General features: G+C 41.8%; 1 protein-coding gene across 3 annotated transcripts in view; it reads right to left on the minus strand.

Annotated features, from left to right (window-relative positions):
- Positions 1 to 20,446, minus strand: part of zhx2a (zinc fingers and homeoboxes 2a) — a 24,857-nt gene extending 4,411 nt beyond the window's left edge. For 2 of the 3 annotated variants that reach the window (XM_026293679.2, XM_026293678.2), the window contains exons 1-11: positions 20,016 to 20,446; positions 6,571 to 7,031; positions 5,415 to 6,155; positions 4,609 to 4,821; positions 3,919 to 4,182; positions 3,597 to 3,812; positions 3,401 to 3,485; positions 3,020 to 3,205; positions 1,797 to 2,206; positions 322 to 574; positions 21 to 189 (exon numbers count right to left, since the gene is read on the minus strand). In XM_026293679.2, the coding sequence (XP_026149464.1) occupies positions 21 to 189; positions 322 to 574; positions 1,797 to 2,206; positions 3,020 to 3,205; positions 3,401 to 3,485; positions 3,597 to 3,812; positions 3,919 to 4,182; positions 4,609 to 4,821; positions 5,415 to 6,155; positions 6,571 to 6,669 (2,636 nt within the window). In that variant the 5' untranslated portion in view covers positions 6,670 to 7,031; positions 20,016 to 20,446. The remainder of the gene's footprint in view (positions 1 to 20; positions 190 to 321; positions 575 to 1,796; positions 2,207 to 3,019; positions 3,206 to 3,400; positions 3,486 to 3,596; positions 3,813 to 3,918; positions 4,183 to 4,608; positions 4,822 to 5,414; positions 6,156 to 6,570; positions 7,032 to 20,015) is intronic. The other variant, XM_026293680.2, reaches the window with a different exon arrangement.
- Positions 20,447 to 21,408: the final 962 nt, after the last annotated feature.

A 21,408-nucleotide genomic window follows, 5' to 3' on the forward strand; every position in this document is an offset into this window, starting at 1 on the left:
CATTCTGTTTCTCCACCCACCTCCCTTTGTCAGCAGAGCTAGAGCTGGTCTGGTCCGGTCTGGTCCGGCTCAGGTCCGTCACACTGTGGGCTAATCTGTCATTCAACCACTGGACTTTGTCTTGATCAGACAGCTTGGAGGGCTCTGGAGTTGTTGTGTTCTCACCGTCTGCCTCCAGTGTACCACCAACTGTATGACACATGATGATATGTATGATGCATGTGCACAGAAACAGATAAAGCAAAAAGTCAAACAAGACACTTTGCAAGATGATATTAGAGGTAAAGAAACACTACTCCATGTTCCTCTGCAAAAATTCACCTTTCACAGCCTTGACTTCCATGGAAACATTCTGGCTTTTCTCAGGACTCTGCCCGTTCTGTTCCTGGCCAGCTTTCAGCTGCTCAGCAAGGTTTTGGTTTTGGAAGCCCTCCATCCACTCCAGAGTTTCACCATTCTTCAGTGCCGAGCGGTGGTCCTTGAACCAGCGGACGATGTCGGTGCGGCCCAGGGTTGTTTGGACCTCCAGCTGGCTATACTCTTCAGGAGATGGCCACTGGGTCCGAGAGAACATCTGTCAAGACACATTACATGACGAGACACAGGGCAGAATTTTACACCACAAAAACATTTAATGCACAGTTATATAGCAAAAGCAACTAGCTTTATTTAGCCTGTGTAATGAACACACAGGAACAGCAACTGGACTTTGCAACTTTGTATACTTTCCATAAAAGGCACATACCAGTACATTAACTCAAGTACTTGCTTAAATTACAATTTTGAGAAACATGTAACTCACCTACATTATAAATATATGACCTATTTTATACTTCTACTCCACTGAAACATACTCTACAATTCTACACCTCTACATCTGTTTGATGACTTAAAATATAGACCTTGATTTACATGTAAGAGTTGTATAACATTAACTACAATAGCCAAATGTATTAGTAATCACATGATAAATAATAGTTTACCACAAACAGGCATTTTTTGGCACCGAGTACTTCTAATAGACATAAGGCATGACTATAACAATGGTAAATATTACAGCTGTTAAAGCATTGCTGCTAATTTGGATTTGGACATCTTGTTCAGAAATTTTTTTTTTTTTTTACTGCTAAGACAGCTTCTCAAATTTCCTTTATGTAGTATATACAGTACAGGTACACCTATATGTTAAAATATATTGACTGTTTAAGGCTTAATCTGTGGCTTTTGTCTGATTTAAACTCAGCCACCAGTAATGGAAACATATGGGTTGTATAAATCTTTAAATAGTAGCCTGTGCCTGACTTACACAACATAAAAAAGTATGTTCAAGAAAATGTTCAAGAGACATTTCATTGATATATGTTCCATTTAAAGACTTTCTTATTCAATAGGGATCCTATTGTTTTCTATGCACAACACCACTGTCTTTTCTTTACTTTGTCAGATCTGACCTTGTAGTCCTCTAGTGTCTTATCTCACTAATAATATTCAGGTATCAGCCAGTTTAATCGTGTCGTGTCGATCAAACTGCTTCCCCTCAAGTACAACACAAGCTCAAGATAAAATTTTTATTTTTACATAGCATCTCACTTCAGATTATAATAAAAAAAGATTCCGTCTCAACTAATCTCAAAATCACAACTCATTACTAAGTTGACACCATTAGCAGAATTTCTGCAATTAAAAGTCTTTATCTTTATATAACTACAGCTTATGTTAAACATCTGACTTGTCGCATATTATAAGTTTGTCATCTAGTCATATTTGATGTTGACATTCTCATCACCTTTTCTTACCTCTCGGAGCAGAGTGAGCGAACGACTTGTGATGGGAGCTGGGCTGGTTGAGGCTGACAGGATGGGAGGATGGGGAGACGAGGATGACGACGAAGTAAGGATGGGAGGAGACGCTGATGAGGACAGGGTTGGTGGGTGAGGGGAGGAGGCCGCGAGCACAGGAGGGGAGGAGGAGGAGGAGGAGGAAGAGGATAGCACAGGTGGGTGAGGAGAGGAGCGTGGAGGTTTCCCATCCTGCTCTCGATGAGATGCTCCATTCAGCAGCACTCTGGGCCGGTCTATTCTATCCTCTGTGTTCTTGGAGGATATGGTGAGTAAAGCCTTCTCCATGTTGTCCCTCAGTGCCCTGCGCTCTGAAAACCAGCAGTCCACCTCTGTTTTGGACAGCCTGGTCTCCTGGGCCAGCTGGTCTGCAGCAGAACAGAGTTCAATGGATCTGATGAGTTGCATTACCTTGAACTGAAAAGTGCATCTCACTCCAGGGGACCTGGGCTCATTAAAAACATTTCTGCAATTCCTGTCAGGCAGACACACACCAGCGATGGGCCTGCAGCTCATTTTGGGTGAAAGAAAACTAAAATCACATGCTGTGAACTTGTATAAACAGAAGAAAACACCACTGAAATTCTTAAACTCACCTAATTTAAACATCCAAATTAGAATACTAAATCTGCCACAAACACAGCCAAGCAACTGAATGTCACCCTGTTTATCCTACTTTAAGTTTTTAGGTAGTTTAAAAGTTCTGTAATTATTTTTCTCCTTGACTTTACAACAGAAACTGATCTAAAAATGTATCTAATAAGCAGATCTTTGCCTCATTAGCTGATGTACAGAAAAGATATTTCTGTCAGCAAAGGCAAAACTAATGGGCTCATGTTAAGCATCTGAATGAGGGACTGCAGCTCGGACCGACAGATGTACAGATGATTCATCACAGGAATCGCTATAACTGTAGCTTGATTTCTTCTTGGGTTGTTATACTGATGTCTGTTTAAATTTAAAGATATTTTACTGCTTTCAAACATAAATTTATTATTACTGATACTTTAAATTCAGCCCTAGACATTTCCTTCTAACACATTTCCCTATTGTAATTTTCGCACCGACTCTATATAACTATGAACCAAAATGATATAATCAAAGAAAATAAAACATCCTAGGATTGAGGTCACATGGATTTAGTGCATTAGTTTGTGAGAGGCTTGATGAAGGATCTGTACCTAGCTCTGCCTCAGTTGGCGAGCTGCTTCTCTGGAAACTCTCCTCCAGTGCCTTCAGCTGCTCTGAAGACTTTCCCTTCACTCTCTCCAACAGGGGAAAATGGCTGGGAACCGCTTTCTTTACAGGACCATCTTTTGGTGCTGGGGTCACCTCTGCTTTTACCGGCACTGGAGGTGGAGGGACGCCTTCAAGTGAGACCAAGAGAGAGGGTCGAACTATAACATGCATTTTAAATATATACTACATTAGTTTCTCAGTATTCTATATTTATTCTTTTATATGGTTGTTCTTTAAAACAAAAATAAGCTTGTTTAAAATCGATGGAAACAAGTGTGATGAATGTTCTTTCATAATTTTGGATGTCTGATCACAGCACATACCTTTAAGATTAAGGAGCCTCTGTTCACTAAACCACTTCTTTATCTCTCCTCTGGACAGCCCGGTGGTCTCTATCAGTCTGTAGATCTATCATACAATATTATACATCATCATATCATACAATATTATATTATACATATTATACAACATAAGCAATAAGCAAATGTTTATCAGCGATAGTCACAAAAACTGCCTTACCTCATCTTCTTCAGGAAAAGGACAATGTGTGTAGCTGGACCTCAGTACCGACAACTGCTCGGCTGTTTTATTGGGGTCAACTGTAAAACTCAGCACTTTGGGTGATGCCAGCTTGGATGAGGCCATGGGCGCTGAGATGGTCTGAATGATGGATGGTCGTTTACTCTCTGTGGCGATCACAGGAGAGGCCAGGGGTCGCTTGAGGGACTGTGCTACCTGTGATAATCATGGTAGAAAATTTAAAATTCATTAAGTTTCAGATTGTTTGGCTGAGTCACATTAATGGCTGAGGGAGTTATATTTCCACCCAGGGATTTACTACCTGGTTAGCCACTGTGAGTGCCAGTGGTGCACAAGTCACAGTAGAGCCGTTAGCAACAGGAGTCAGCACCAGGCTGGTCTGCCCCAGGAGCTGACAAGGGAGGGACTGGAGGACAGAAGCTGCTGGTTGCAGGGGTTTGGAGACTGCAGTGACAGCAGATGGGTTGGTGGATGACTGGGAGTTAAGCTGAGGAGCAACCACGGTGAAGGTCTGAGGCACAGAGGAGATGGTACCGTTGAACATTTTCTTCCTTGCTTCTTCCACCTGTCAGGAAGAAAGTACCTGTTAAATTTGTACATTTAACACTAATATCACGTAAATATGTCTCATAAGCTTAAACATTTATATAACATTACCATCATCTTTATCTTTAGTAATAGAGCGCTAAAATAATTTGATGTCTCTCCTTAAATATATGCACTACATTCTAACAATTTTCTGTTCATTTTACAGTTCTGTACGATTTACTGCAAAATGGAAATGTAAAATTACTTAGAATCTACCACGTGTTGGTACAAAATCAAAAGCCCAAAAGTTCTGGTTATTATGGCAGAAATGAGTATACCTGTGATTTGGGGTGCATTTGCTTTCAAGCTTAAACTGCCTTTGAGTCATAAAAAAGATACAGCAAAATACACTCAAGAGGAGAGAATTGAAAACAAAAAATATTATTATTACAATAAATCTCACCTCCTCAGGTGACCAGCTAATGCCCTGTTTGAGCCTCTGTGTGGTGAACCAGACTTTGATTTGCTCCTCTGGGTGTTTTGAGGCTGCAGTGAGCCAGGAGAGTTCAGCCTGTGTTGGGTAGGGGAATTTGTTGAAGGAAGAGATCAGGGTCAGGTTGTCATCCAGCGAAGGGTTGTATTTGGTTGTATTGAGGGGCACTGCGATCTTAGGAACCTGGAATGGAAGCAATGAAAAGTGAACACTAATTATTTCTCCTCCTATACAATGTAAATAATGTTTTCTATGTAGTATTTTGTGTTGCATTGTTCATACAAAAGCATGAAATTTAGCATGGTGGTAATTTTGCACCAGTAACAGGATGCTACTTCAAACCCAAATAAAAAGCGATTTCTAATTCATTTATTATCTTGAAATTGTTAAAACGTTAAATTCTATGCATTTTACATTTTTAGGTTGGGATGACATGCTGTGTTCTGACAGATTATACTATAAAATAAATGGATTTAAGTTACTGAAGTCTCTTAAAAGAATTGCTTGACATTGTGGAAGCGTGACTGCTTGCTTTTTCATCATGAGGTAGATTAAATCAATACCAGTCTAATGTATTTATGCTTAGGTAACATAAAAACTGCAACCAAAAGGATACACTTAGCTTGGTTCTAATGGTTATTAGCACCTCTAAAGCTCCTGCTCTTGCTTAATTTGTACAAAAACTGAATTGTAAAAAAAAAAAAAAAATCCAGTTAATAGCACAAAAACTGTACATAAAACAGGTAACATTATCCTCCCTCCACTGCATGTCCTACCTGGGTATAGTTTAAAGGCCGCTGTAGGGAAGGCATGATGTGAGAAAGGCCATCAGCTTTGAGGAGAGTTGACTCAGGGATGATGACTGTCCCGTTCACGTTGACTGCTGTGATTGGTTTCTTGACCAGGTCTTGTGTCATTTTACCCAGCTGAGAGTCTGTCCGTTTATTATCTGATGGAATAATTTTTGGTTTGCCAATCTTGATTGCTGTGGGTTTGCTTGGTGGCAGAGGGCCTAATTCGTCCCCTTTGCCAGAAATGGCGCTTGAAGTGTTGTAAATGACTGCATTGTTACTGCACCCCTCAATTGTCTGTTCTAAGATTGTCTGGTTGTTCATTTTGATACGTTTGAACTTGAAGTTGCTCTCCCCTGGGTGACACGTCTCATTGTGTTCTGTCAGGGTGTCAAACTTCTTTGTGTTAAAGTTGCAGACAGCACACAGATACAGAGGGTTGAGGATGACGTTAGGATGGTTGGCATCTACGTGTTCTTTGAAAGTGTTTAGGTTCTGTGTGGAGAAGGGGCAGTATTTGCACTCATAGCCACCTTGCTGCCTCCGCTGAGGCTTAGAAAGGTCTGGTGGCTCTGTTGCTGGTTTTTCTGGAGCTGTGGTGGGATCTGTTGCTTTGCCTAATGGATCCACTGTAGGGAAGGGATGATGTGAGTCCATAGATGGCTCTGTGTCTGTTGAGAGATCTGTCTCCATAGGCCCCTCGAGAGTATGGTTCTCACTTGTTGTCTGGTAGAGGGAAAAAGCAGTTTTCTCATGGGAATGACTAGAAATGGCATTTTCAAATATGTGCACATGATACAATGTATTTGTTGAATCATCCACTAGACTTAGAACCTGAATTCTAAGATTAGTACGTCCAATGAATTATACATAAACAACTGTATTATATATATATAGAATACTTAAAATTACTGCATTATGGCTGATGTTTTTACAATGTTTTTATATGATTGTCTGTGTTTAAAAAAGAAAAAAGAAAAAGGTCAACCCATGTTTCCACTCTGTGTGCAAATTTAAATTCACAACTTTCATCCAAGGCCTTTTGTTTTTTCAAATGTAGCAGGGTGCTTTATTTGTAAAATAACAAGAGCCACTATTAAAGAAAAGCCAGGTGCTCTTGCCAAACATATGCGAAGTATACCTCCATGTCCTGCGATTCTTCTGCCTCATCATCCAGCTCCACCATGGTCTGCTCTGGTCGGATCATACAGGGAGTAGAAGTCTTCCGTCGACTGGACATGATGATGGTAGATTCTGGTTGTGTCCTGGTGGACAGGTGCCCTCACTTGGTGCTTGTGCTTGGCCAGGGATGATGTTGAGAAGACTATAAACAAGGTGCCCAAGATTCAGGAGTCCTGTGTATAGACAGCCAGGAGCACTGGCCTGAGAGGGGTATGAACACTGGGCAGTTTGTGGGGAAACAGCAGCCAAGGAGCCTGAAGCGTTCCCCTGGGGTAAGATTAGTGGCTGGGGAGAATGGAGGCAGTGGAAAGTGAAGGTCTGATAGAGATGGGATTGTTCTAGTGTTGATTAGGCTGGGCTTGCTGACAGCGTCAGCTGTGGTGCTGGTCAGCCTCCTCGAACTACATGACAGGACTCTACCTGGTTGGGATAAAGAAGACAAGAACCAGAGTAAAAAAAAAAAAAAACACACACACACAATTATACATATTAGAAAGACATTTTAATTTTGGCCTAAATTTGATTAAGAACCACCTTTTCCTCTACTTCTGCTATTTTGACTTAAGTGCATTTAATCAGTGAATCACCCTGCATGACAGTACAAGCCAGAGAAACATAGAGAGCAGATGGTTTTAATAATTGATGTAAATGATTTTAGATTTATTTTGTCTGTTTCAGAAATTGGGAAATTAAATTATCTGCAAAGGAAAATCAACAAATGAAACATAGGCACTCTTTCAAAGAGGCGTTTTAAGTAATGCAACCTGCTGGGTTATTTCAGCACAGCAGTGTGCCACCACCTAAAAGAGTCAACAGCAAGCCAGTAGGCAAAAACGTCTCAACACAAAAAAAAAAGGTCAAACGAGCCTGACAAACAGTGGAAGCACAGCAGACAGAACACTGTTGCCGGTGCTAAAAAGCGACCTCACAAAGAACTAGAAACTAATTGCAGCTGACTAATAATGAAATTACTGAACAGTGGAGGATTGAAAAAGCATTGCCGTGTCTAATGAGTATTTGTTGTTTCGTGCTAATGAATGGAAAGAACAGTGTGTGCAGAGAACAGCAAACCAGAACTTTCAGCCTTGTGATGAGTCCATAACCTCACACATTGCAAACGGACAAAAGGCAAAATTCTCATGTTTTACCTCAGTGTGTATGTATGATCGAGAAAATCTCAAGGACGACGTTACAGATATGGAATAGAAATGAGACAATACACAAGTCAGTGATTGTGCAACAATGAGCTGAATGATAGTCAAAAGTCCTTTTTTTAAGTAATTTACTAAGCAAAAGTTGACTGGCTTCTGCTTCTCAAGTGTGAACATGTGACTGTTTCTACCATGACAAAAAAATAATAATAATTTGAATTTGAATATGTCCACTTGGGCTCTGGAAACATCTTATGGGTATTTTTCACTATTTTCTAACATTTTACAGACTAATCAGGAAGATAATCATTGTTTGCACCACTTCTTAATTTCTATGTTCTTTGTTGTGATTTCTGCAAAACTACCAACATTAGAAAATGTCCTCGGGTGCCACCTCAAGTATCTGTATTAATATAACGATATTAAAAATGATTTAAAAAAAAAAACAAAAAGAAACAGCTAAGCATATACTTAAGATAAATTTGACCTAACTATTCACTGATCAGTAAACAGAACGTTTATATCAACTCGGTGTAAACATGTATTTCAGTTTTTCTGACAGATAGTTTTTCAGTTTTACAGGGCTAAGATTAGCTCGATTTTGCTGCTTCATACTGATTTAAAGCGGACATGAACTTACCTGATTCTCTATAAAACAAGTTTCTTAAAAGCAATATTTCAGTGTCTTTTTAAGTAGACTAAAAACTTTCATCATCACAGTTTGATAACAGCAGTTTCACAATGTAGCTGGTATGCAAATATATGCAGTTGACAGGTCTGAGGCTGTCAGCAAGACAAGTTGAAATATGGAGTAATCATGAATCTGTGTTGCAGTGTGAGAATAGTCAGGAACCAGAGACAAAATAGATACATCGCCTAAAATGGCAAAAGCTTCTTTATTTGGGCTTTGTGTAAATGACACCATCAAAAAAAAAAAAAAAAAAAAAAAAAGCAGAGAAAACTTTCCCAGGGTGATATTGTAATGAGAGGAGAGGGAGAAGCTTATCTCACTGAAAGTCTATTGATATTCTAGAGGCCTCATGCGAAAGCTTCATACTCATATTCACATGAGTAAAAATCAAATGGGTCAATGCAGCAGCAGAGCTCTTCTGTCAGGACATAATGAGGTTCCATAAAACTAAGTCAGCACAGAGGACAAGGGAAGGTCCTCTTTCAAATGCAGTCCCCTGTATACAACACTACCCAAACGCTGACAAAAGAAAATGTTTTAAAGAGCCCGTTTAATGGGGTGAAAATACCTAAGCATGTACAGTTATACTGCACATGGGTGGAACAACAGTATATATGAGAAAAGTAAATCTTTAGGTTATTCTCTCCCTGTAGCAGGTTAGGACTGTCTGACTTAATTTGAACCTGTCCAACAGCTACTCATTAATCACATGCTATTGTACCCTTCAAGGCTTGAAGGCTGTCATCGCTATTCGACTCAGTGTCCCGAGATATCTCAACTCCTCGAACAACCCACCGAGGCATCATTAGAATGCAGGCTCATTACCATGGCGTCGCTATAGCAACCATGGATGTAGAGCTGTAGTCAAGTAGCTGCTCCATCCGTGTCACCAACAGAGGCTGTATATACAGGGATGACCCGACTGCATGTGGGTCTATATTTGGTGTTTTAGCAACATGAAAAAAACAGATATCCTGATGAAAATGGGAATATGGCAGGAATAGTAGACAAGCTGTGTGTCTTAAAAGCTTTTCCTCTAGGATGCAGAGTGGTGTGCTGAGTTTGTGACATTTCTCCACTAACTGAAACGTCGATGGGGAATGTCAAGGAACAGTCACAATGATCGGAAAAGGCTCCAGACATCAGAACAACCACGCTAATCATAAAGAGCACTACAAAGATTTCTTAGGGAGTTGCAAACTTCCTGACAATTAACCTTGTAGTGGGTATTGCATTGATAAATATCTTGTAAGGGTACATATGAAGTAAACACCTCAGAGTAAATAAGGTGGCATAGTGCAGCATTCACTGTGGCTCTGTCTCTCAAAGTCAGTTCTTGCCCAAAACGCAGGAATATAGCCAAGATCCGGTAAGAAGGAATTCAAGATGCATCTGTCAGCTGCATCTCAAGTGCCTCTTTATATGACCTGCTGAACTTCTGCTGCCTCACTGCTATAACACACCCTGCACACTTTTTGGATGTACTCATGAGCAAAAGCTGCAGAAAGCAGAAGAGAAAGGCTTCTACCTCCTACTGGTGTGTTGAACCCACACAAGTGGGGGGGGGGAGGATGAGCAATACCATTTATGCAACATCCATATTAGTAAGCTGTAAACACAACTGCTACAGAACTTAAATAATACCTCTGCTGTTCACAAACCCTGCCACTGGCTCCTCCATAATCACGTTCAAGTCGATGGATGACATCAGACATGAGCTTGCCTATTAATCTGCCTACTGAGTCACAGAAAAAAAGCGCTCACTACAAGGCAGAGGCTGAGTGAGAAAATGGAACATTATCTTACTTGATATAAATACAGGCAGCTCTGTGGTTTGGGTTGCAGCAGTTTGGGTTAAACTTGTGTGCCCTGACTCTCTCAAACGAAGATGATAGTAAAACGTAAAGAGTGCTGAACCCGGAGGATACACTGGCACCAGCAGACTTCTCCTCTGTCTGCACTATCATTTCACTAGAGGAGGGAGGAGCTGCTCTCCTGCTGTCTTGGCTGGCAGCTTGGGAGCACTGAATGCCCACATGGAAAAGATAACTGGTACAGTCACATAATCAACTTAAGAAACTTTAAGAAAATAACTTGGTTGATAACCTTACTAATAGGCTTCAGTCTTACAAATAAAAGGTAATCAGTCGGTGTCCTTGAGAGAAGAATTTTTTTCTCCGTTTCATTGGCTGTAAGCATCACAGACAAAAACATGTACAAAATAATGATTCAGGCTGCTTCCTGGGCTTTCCATGTGATAGATTTCATTTTATTTTGAATATCGAACTTGGCTGATTTCATAACCCGGGTCAAGTAGTCAGTCTCCCACCTGTTTGTTAGTGTGTCTAACCTAGTCAGCCTGTTCGCTTGTGTGTGCACAGTGAGCACAGTGCTGGAGCCACAAACTCCCTACTGTCTGGATGCTCATTAAACTTGTATGAATACTCAGCCTGGCAGCCCCTTGCCTGCCCGTCTGTCTGTACTTGACTGTTGTCTGGCTGTCTGTCTGATTGCTGCATTATAATAGTGGAGCCATCTTTTTGAAGGAGTTCCCTTTAATGCTGCCAGGCACCAAATACATTTATCAGCACTAGCAGTAATCAGTTTAAGCTGCAGACATACTGAAGAGAGTGCGGGAGGGATTGATACAAACCCTCAGTACCACTGAGCCTGTCTAACGTATGAAGAGAGACATATGATCTAACACGACAGAAACACAGTGGTGCTATAGAACAGTCCTATTCAAAAAGCAGTGAGAAGAAATGACACTGAGCAGATGAGTCACAGCAGCACACACTCCACTCAGATCCTATTTCTGGGTATCATTAGCGTAATCAATGTAGTAGGGGGAAAAAACATGGCTCACACTCTGCTCAAAAACTGGAATTCTGGAAAAGCTACATAAGTTGCACTTTTTTTTTGTTGCAGATATCTTGTTAAAAACATCTATCTGATATAAAGAAAAAAATGCATATGCCCCCAGTTAAACTTTTAATGACTGGTGTTTATAAAGACTTGTAACTATTGGCAAACAGCTGGCTCACTATGGTAATAGAGCAAAGGTAAATGGGTACAGCTGTATTTTTACTAAACTAGTAGTAAGCAAAGTAAATATGAAATAATATAATGCAGCCAGACTGATCAGGTGTGCCTGCGTTGACGTATGAAATAGCATGTCCTGTGCCACAGCTCTCTCCTGTACAACAGACAACGAACAAAGACCAAGCTGAACAGCTGGCAGATTTTGGTGGGGTTCACTTTTACTGCTGAAAAAGGTGAGAGAAATGAGTGTACTTCAGAGACGCTGTGAACCTGGTGCCTGAGTTTTCAGGCACACAGTCATCACAATCACAAAGGCATGTGAATGGCAACCTCTGCGCCTCCTGCACTGGAAGCCTTGAATTAAGTACAAACCAGCCAGTTACACAGGGACTGTGAAAAGACAAACAAAACAAGACAAGAAAGCAGCTTAGAAACCACAAGGTGCAGAGGCACTGGCTGTAGCAGTGATAGGACTTTCCTGTCACATTACCTAAAACTTTGAAGCCCCATCATACATTTTATATCACGGAAACATACTGCATAGAGAAAGTGCATATCAAGCTTTGTTGGCACTGCAATAAGGGGTGCGTTTCTCTCTCTCGCCGGCTGTTTTGAGTGTGTTTTCCCTCCTGACTGCTTGTTCCACAAGTCAGACACTGCAGTGGGAAGGACAACGTGTGTGTCTAGATTGTGTAGGGGACGAGAGGCACCACTACCATTAAAACATGTCCCAGCAGGGGTAGACCAGGCAAAATTTCGGACCGTCGCAGAATTAATTTAAATCTCATCACACAGCTCCTCTAGAGCAAAGCAAAGTGCTGCACTGTGTTTGAGAGCTTGCTATGTTCTGCATAGCAACAGAGCAAGTGCTACTTTTACTAGGCTGGGATAAAGACTAAACACAGATAAATTATACTGTCACTGTTCTCCAACCAATAGCGACTGTTTTGGGTTTAATGCAAATACTGATACTGAAGTGTGTGTACATCATGCATGTTGCATAAAGACAACAAATATGAACATTTAGGATCCACCAAAAGGAACAGTTTGACCTTTTGGGAAATACACGTAATTGCTTTTGTCCCAAGGTATAAATGAGACAAATGGAGTAAGAGTGACTGGTTCTGCCTACCAGCACCTCCCAAGATCACTAATGAACAAATACTGAAGCAGTAACTTTCTCAACTCTTCAAAACCCCCTGCAATTTGATAAATTATCATTTATATGATTTGCTGTTTTACAGATTAAACAACATATAATGTTTTTAAATGGATTTTGTTACCTTTGGACAGGTCCATGCTAGATGTCTCCTTGTTCCACATTACCTGTATACAGTTTTTATGCTAAGCTGAGATGGCAGGCTGTTACCTCAAACATTTTTATTATAAAATTACTTATCAGGGTACCTATACACTGATAGTGATGTATGTATAAAAGTGGCATAACAGATTTTAGAAATATTTAGTCACATCAGCAGATTTTAGCTGCTGTAAATTGTTGATACTTTAATCAATCTACTACATTTGCAGCGACCAGCTTTTGTGACAAGTTTCCAAACTTTCACATGGAATTTCAAGGAAAGTATCCCCATAATCATTACTGGGACTGTAATCAGTTTACAAACACTGTCAAGAGATACAGTGGTCTACATTACAGAGATACTGTCAGGCAGGCTCCACTGCACTCAATTAAAAATCCAGTTTTCTGTTTAATTTGGTTCACACAACACTGAACACACAAGTTTTCCACCACCACACCTGTCTCCACACTGAACACATACGCACCGTCACACAAAGGGCAAACTATAAAAATATCCAAGTGTCACCCACTCCACAGCTGATGGCAGCGTTACCATGGTAACACCGTAGCCAACAGAAAGCGTGTGTGCCTGCATCCAGGAGCAGAAACCCTGCAGAGGTCAATCAGTGTCACGACAGCAGCAATGTTTAAAATCCAGGAAAAAAAACAAAAAAAAAACAAAAAAACAATTGTATTAAGGGCATACACAGTAACTCTACTTTTGTTTGCAAGTGACTGTGCATTAACCTTTAACATCTCTTACAGCTGCACTATATCTTTAACACATTCATGAATATTTACATAACTGTGAGCACTATGGTGAGCAGTTTTTGCGGTGCTTGATATTATTATGGAACCAACATATGTCCAATGGCCAAACTGTCGTCATGGAACATCTGCACTGATGGTCTGTCTCGATTCAGTTTGTTGATGCAGCTCCTACACAGTCAAAGTTACCGCAGTGACACAGGCCAACAAATCGCATGCATTCACTGCAAGTGGGAATGAAAAGTAGATGGACTGCAGGGCAGAGTCTCATACCAGCAAATTAACTTAATACAGGGGTAAAGTATCCTTCTTCATTTTTATGACTTCCACAATAATGCTCGCCTGTCCTTTTAACACTCCTGCTGTCTAGCTTCTCTCTTTCCCTCACGGCCTTGTGCACAGCCAGTCAGCTGTTAACTGTGTATGACTCTCATGAAAACCTTGTACTCCACAATGTCAACTTTCAAGAGCTAGAATTGCTGCTAAAAAGTGCTTTTTTGTTTGAGCAGGGTAAAATGTGAGTTTTTGTAGTTGCGGTAATTGAGGGACTCCAGTGGAGTGGGGCAATGGTCATCTTGGACCCCACCAGCAGCTTACAAATTAGGTCAACAATGACAAGGGACAAGGGAGAGGCACAGCTAAACTTGAGTCTAACAGCTACCATCTTATAATCACTACAAACGACACACATCATAATGCAAAATAATGTTTAGGGGAAAGGTTTATATTATTATCCACAGTATCTATATTTATCTATGTGTGAGTGCATGCATAAGTAGGTAAGAAGGATTTAGGTCTTAACTGTCCTGCAGAGTCCAAATCAGACAGCCTTGAGACTTTGGAGTTCTTTATTTCGTGTTTGTTAGAGTCTCAGCGAGCATTCGGTGCTCCTGTGCGACCAGATTTCCCACCTGTCAATCTCTGCCTTCCCTGCAGTGGGTGTGGCTTGTGAATTGTCTCCAGCCTCTGCTCATTGGTCTCATGCTGGCAGGAGGGGCGTGCCTGAGCTCTGCCAGTGGCTGACGTGGTGCAGTGCAGAAGGCCTTTTGGTAAGCCTTCTCTCTCCATTTTCCCTCTTTCCCTTTTTACTCCAAACTTGAAATCTGGAGGACACATCGGGATGGGAGAAGGGGAGCAGGGAGTGACTGCACTCATGACCTATATGAGATAGAGATGCTGACCGTGTGAATTGGTATGACTAACTTTTTTGACAGTTGCATGTAGTGGTTGTTACGTTCGGATTTAACCAGAGGATATAATTTGTCGACTGCAGAAGCAGCTTCAAGTTCTAAAAGACTGCAGTGGTTACAAGAACCAGAATCAACTTTACAGGCCAAGTATGTTGAACACACACAAGCCCTGTGAACGGTGCTTCATGCTTGCAAATGCAGCACGTTGCTGTACAAACTGCTATGCAACCATAAACCTAAATAATAATCAATGCAGCAATGAAGCAGTGAAATCTTATGAACTGCCTGAGTGCAGACACTAATAGTGGGGTCGAGTGTACCTGCTTTCTCACACGCATACACACACACTGATCTTTTCAGGCTCTCACTGCTGTGTCGTCTCTTGTTTCTCTTTCACACTGCTTAGACAATGTGACTGTGTTCTTTCTTTGCTCTGCAGCTACCTTTTCTATGGTGAATCCTTTGGTTTGGTTGCGACATGGTCAACACGCCAGCCCTAGATTCAATCCTTAAAATTAAAATTTCCAATAAGACTTTCAATGCTGCCAAATGGCATCCTCACATCAAGTACATTACTGGAGACACATATTGCCTGAGTGGAAACATAAAACCATTACAATCAAGAATGCTGTGACCTTTTGTGTGCTTTACCTGGAAATGTTGATACTTCAGTTTCCTCTAGAGCTGTGGTGGAGATTTCTAGGAATCTGAGCTAGTAACATTGCAGACTTTTTACACCAAAATCAACACAACACCTACATGAGAAAGCTGCTTTTACAGGTTAAGGTGCTGGTGGAGCTTTAGTCTCCATCAGCTTCTCACTCGTCTTCCTATCTAGTCACTCTCATCCCATGTCACTTGTCTCTTCCTCCGTACCACTCTGTCTCAGACGTCACACATACTCTCATACAGTGTTTATTTCATGCTCCCCCTCCATCTGTCCCTGTGTAACTCCTCTGCCTCTCTAATTGTCTCCACCCCTCCATCACACTCTCCCTCTCAGCCCCACCTACAGGTGATGAGCTCATCTCTGTGGTTGCCTTAGTCACCTAACAACACGTCTGAGAAGCCGGCGGAGGCACAGCAGAGAAGAGGACCTGAACCGAAAAAACACTGGAACAAAGCACAGAGTAGATGTTGGTGATGTCATCACAGAGCCAAGCTGAGCACGACGGGCCATGATGACAACAACCTCCATCCTCCAACCAATGATGACTCATTCCAGTGTTTCAACAAGAGAATGGGGAGCCATTATACAGCTCTGGGATGGATGTGGAAGTGTGATGTGCAGGCAGGAAAGCCTGGATGTTCCTGATGAATGTGAAAAACAAAAATGTGTTGAAACCAACCATAAGTCAACTGAAAATAAGAGCCATATATAGTGTGGGCCAAAACAAACAGTCAAATATAAAAGGGCCAGTCAACAGACTCTCTTATATCACACACAGACTACAACAGTGAGAGTTTAAAATAAGGAACTTGAGTTTCTGTTTCACACCAATATACTCCTATAGTATTAACCAAAGTTTGTTATGAACAGCCAGGGTTTGAGCAAGATAGCGCCACCGTGCCAGTGAATTAAAAGCTAAATTTAAACATGGCCCATTACTACAAGCACCCTGTGCCCAACTGTCTGGGCAGGATCGCTCCAGTTAGCACGCTTCACAAACATTTATTCTGCGAGTCAACCAAACTACAAAATGAGCTGTTGGCTGTTATCTAGTAAACCTGCACTCCTGTACCAGTTTTTGCTAAAAGTCATACAGTGCCATCTTTGAATAAAAAAAAAAGAGTAATTTTTGGCACTGCAGTCATTACATGTGAACAACACTAAATAGTCCTGATGTCTAGATCTGTCCTGAAGATGACTAAATGTGACATACTGACAAAATGTTTCTAGTGGCTCAGTAAAGTCACAGTGAGCCCCATGGACCCTCATATGCCCCAGTTCATCTTTTGTAATATTCCAAGATTATTTTGTAGCGCGTCTATAACATTAGCAGGGCGCAGACCACATATACTACTTGCCAAATGGCCACTTTCAATTACTGAGGACAAATATAATTTCTCAGTCAAATGTGCTACTGTCAGTCTTCTTCTCAGGTTAGTTCCAGTTGGCAGTCGGAAACTGCATCAGATAATTTCAATGGCTCTCTCCAGCATGACTGACACATGAAGCATCAGCTGGTACGATGACTGTCAATCAGATCTCACATGTCATTATACAAATGATAGTTGACTACAGTGCGCTTGTTTCTCTGTCAGATAAATAAAACTGCCTCTGATGCCACATGATGTTTGACTTTTCCAAAAACATAATTAGTTAAACTTGACATTATGAACGAAACCATACCTGCTGCTTTGAATTGAAATGACTAGTGTACTTGCTGTCTGATTAAATCTAGCTAAACAGTAACATCCTTGTGTTTTTTTTTTTTTTATTACATTATCGGGTTATAATCTCACACTAATTTTTGATGTTTTATAATTTTCTTTTTAAATGAAGGCGACAGTCTAGATCTTGTCCATTTTCCACTGTCTGACTACAGTAGCAAATAACTGTTTCTAGGAACAAATAGAGCGGATCGCTTCACAGCTGGATGTTTCAGCTGTGACATTCAGGAGGTCACAGTACATAGAGAAAAACTATGGCTGGGAAAACAGATGATTCATTGAGGGTAGACTTATTTTCTATGCAACTTCTTCAAAAATAATAGATGCCATCTTACTGTAAATAAACAAAATAATTTTAGGCTGTACATATTGAAGCTCTCTCTTGCCCTGTTGCCATGTAGAAATGATGGAACAATCACTAATGCTATGGACAACAAGGTAGGATGTGACATCTGTGCATTCCTCTAATCCCCTGAGCAATACTGGAAATAACAATCTCCCCAAAAATCATATCTAAACACAGACTTAATCTTGCATCTGTCAAAATATCCTATATACTCAACACTACATAATAATAGGAATTTTAGATTTTAGATTTACCACTTCTTTCTACTACTGATTTCTTCATCAATTTAGTTGAAGAAAGAAGCAAATAATAGTTCAAAAACAAACCTATTTTATTAGGTTTAAGTGAAAGAAAACATATATTAATATCACTTATTTTTAGATGTATACCCTACATTGTTATGCAAAAATGCTTGACACAGCAAGCAACTGTCTGTGTCTGATTTGATACATGATGGTTTACTTTTATCAGAAACCCTTTGATTGCTCAGCCACCAATAAAAACGAGCTGGCTGTCATTACAAATTATATAACATTATCTGTGATTTGGCAGATCACAAGCCGAAACCATGTGAAGAACAAAACATGAGCCAAATTTCTCTTCACATGTAAAGAGCAAAAGTGCATGGCTTAGTGAGCGAAGACACGTTTACACACAGAGGAATTGCTGGTAACGGGTATGACAGGAGGGTTAACTGCACTGTGATCAAAATCACTTACATCTTTCACAGAGGTTGAGACTGCTGATCACACAGTGTTTAGAAATACAACATAACAGGTCGTCCCCATGCTGAGAGAACATCATCTAATGGTCTACATGCATTATTTCATCACACGCACAGCAAGTTAAGTGAATACAAGACACTGACAGCTTTACTTAGAAAAGAAATATCCGTAACAGGCACTAAATGCTTTCCAATTAATTGGCCCACCTGTAGGGACTGAGTGTGCAGACCTGTCAGATGTCTGAGACTGTACACTAGTGAACAGGTGCACTGAATTATTGCATAGTAAATCTGTGCCAGGGACCAATACTACAGTAGGGTAGATATAAAACACTACTTTAATCACAGCCTCCATCCTGACAGAGTCAATATCTAATTGTAACTGGCACTGAGAGCCAGCTGGCGTTACTGTCCCCGCACGTCTCCGTTCTTGGAAATGTTAAGCTTTTTTAAATCATTTTTCTTATTATAGTCATCATCACTAATCTGATACCAGTGTGCTCTTCTCCAAATGCAGATGTTCATACCTTACTGTATGGAAGTCAGAGCAGTCGTGGTTATGTAAGGTAGGAAAGGCTGTGGTACCACCTGTGTGTCTGGATAGTACATAGTTCTAGTGAAGTTGTATATAGGCAACCCGAATAATGTCAGATCCCCAAAAGGCAACAGGGTACATTCCTTAGGAATGAATGTGTAATGTGACACCCACATTATTGTACAGGTGAATGCAACACACATTACTCAAATGTTTCCTATCCCATCTGACATAGTACACATTATTATATGACATATTGATGGAACTAAAAAAAAAAAAAAAAAAAACTGACTGTGCTAAGTCTGATGCACAGCCTATATGTTTCCCACTTTCATACCGCACTCTCAGTGACTTCACACATGTTACACTGTACAGTGCAGCATAAAGCATGCAGTACAGTGAGACACCAACCAACCACTAACCGCGCACAGGCTTTTACAGGGTCCACCGAGAACACACTCTCCCTGGTTCAGTGTGCGGATCACAGGCTGCCTCCGGTCTGGAGCGCCGGGTTCGTAAACAAAGTTAATATTGAGAATAAAACGAACCACGCCTGACTTTTTCCAACACTTACAGGCCTACTGCGATGACAGCGGGCTGGAGGGCTCCGACGGTGCAGGCTGTCTGCAGGCAGAGCCGAGGTGTCGGAGGGGAGGAGACATCGCCGTTACGCCTCCATCAGAGTCGCACAAATCAAAGTGTATAAACAACGTCGGAGTCCAGAAGTTGCGCTCAAACCTCAGTACCGCTGAGAGCGGGCGGCTACACCGGCGGCGGTGCGGAGTTTGACGCTGGCGTCCACCGGCCAGCCCGAGATGTGACAGAGGGGCGCAGAAAAAAAAAACACTCTCCCCAAATGTGCCCCTCTCGCCATCGACGTAACAACATGTCGGCAAAGGACGGCCATGTTTTGCTGGTTATGTCGACACGGGGAGGAGGAAAAGTAGACACGGTGTTTCTCCTCGCTGCCTCCGTCCACCATGGTCGCTTCGTGCCTAAGTGAAACTTACAAACACCCGGGCGAAAACGTCCAATTAACAACTTAGCGGCCTCACTGTGTCGGTACGCAGGTGTAAAGGACAGGGCCGCGCAAAGTTGCTGTGGCTGGACAAGTTAAAATGTGTAACCAGAGGCGTGAGGCAGAGCAGGCTGGGAGAGAGAGGCACAAACAAACAACTACATGCAGTTTTAACTTGGGGGACTTGGGAGGGCAGCCGCGGCGAGCCGCCTCAAAACCAGGGGAAGAGTTTCTCCATTTCTTACCTGCCCACCGTTTTGGCGCGATGCTCAGGTAGTGCGGGGCCGAGCCCAAAGCCAGTGCGAAGACAAGAAATACGCCAGTTTTGTTTCAGACGCTCTCACGGCGGTCCAATAGCCGAGCAGACAACAGGCGACAGGAAAGGAAAAATTGGCGATCACAAGGAGGATCTACGCCAAAAGCCACATGATCACCGACGTCAGAGTACGTATTTGCATGCCGTACCGGAGCGCCGGTGTCCGTCCATAGCGGGTCCATGGTATTTTATCCGAGAAAAGTTCAGAAAGAGACGGACGAAAGTGAAACAACTCTGCGTCCAGACATGCGGAGGACTGCTGGGGGCTCCATGAGGCATGTCTGCTGCTGTAAAGATGAATGAACTGCGTGTTATTGCCGTGAAGTTGTCCCTGCGCTGCTGCTTGCTTGCCTGTTTGGAGCTCATTGCATATTAAAGTACCTCGGGGGCGTGTGTTACTCCGCCCACTTCTCTCCCCTGCCTCCCTGAATGCTTGTGCGTGTGAGCTGAGGTGTGCAGTTGCTGCAGTGCTTGCTCAAGTGGAGGCTGTCGTTCTCCGTGGAGCAGGGGAACCTGAGCACATCCCTGCCCTGCATCGCACATAGAAAACCCGCATCCTGGTTCGTCTGGGGCCAGCGCTGAGAGACTGGCCTGAAGTGACACCGATGGCTCAGCGAGCTCACACACAACAGTGACCTCCACTGGATCCACTTCAGAACTGATCATGACCTTGGCCCATGCATGTACTGTCACGCCCTTCATTTAACTGACTACACAGATTGGACTAATGCAAAAACACTGTACTGCACATGCTCAGAAAACTACTAAAGGAATAGAAAATGTATGATCACAGATAAAAGTGTTTTTATTAAAGTGAGAAGCCTGTTCTTACCTGCACAGAGACAGAACGTCAAAGTGAAGAGCCTGGAGTTTTCCTTGTCTTCATAAAGAAAACTTTACCAGGACAGAGGTGTTCTGTTTCTTTGGGGTGTCACAATCTTTCTAGCACTTAGAGACCACACACATTATAAACTCTGTTTCACAGACATGCAACACAAAAACAACCAAACATCTTTTTTTTTAAGGAGACAAAACAAACAAAGTGGATTCACTAACTGGGGCCTTGCAAAAAACAAGCTGAAATCCCTTCTCCAGACGTACTGATGGCTGATTGACCCATAGTCAATCAGTGTAAAACACTGTATTGTATGGCATTTGCCAGTCTAGTGAGGTTTAATCTGGTTTAATTTATTCTAATATGTACTTCACAGAGTGCACAGTCTCCTCTTCTGTAGTGCCATCCTTGGCTGCTGGGAGGCTTGTGGTGAGGTTAGCTGGTTTGGTACACTTTGCCAACATCAACCACAAATGACTAAAGAGCA

The sequence above is a fragment of the Mastacembelus armatus genome, chromosome 16 (genome assembly GCF_900324485.2).
Source record: "Mastacembelus armatus chromosome 16, fMasArm1.2, whole genome shotgun sequence".
Classification (NCBI taxonomy): Eukaryota; Metazoa; Chordata; class Actinopteri; order Synbranchiformes; family Mastacembelidae; genus Mastacembelus; species Mastacembelus armatus.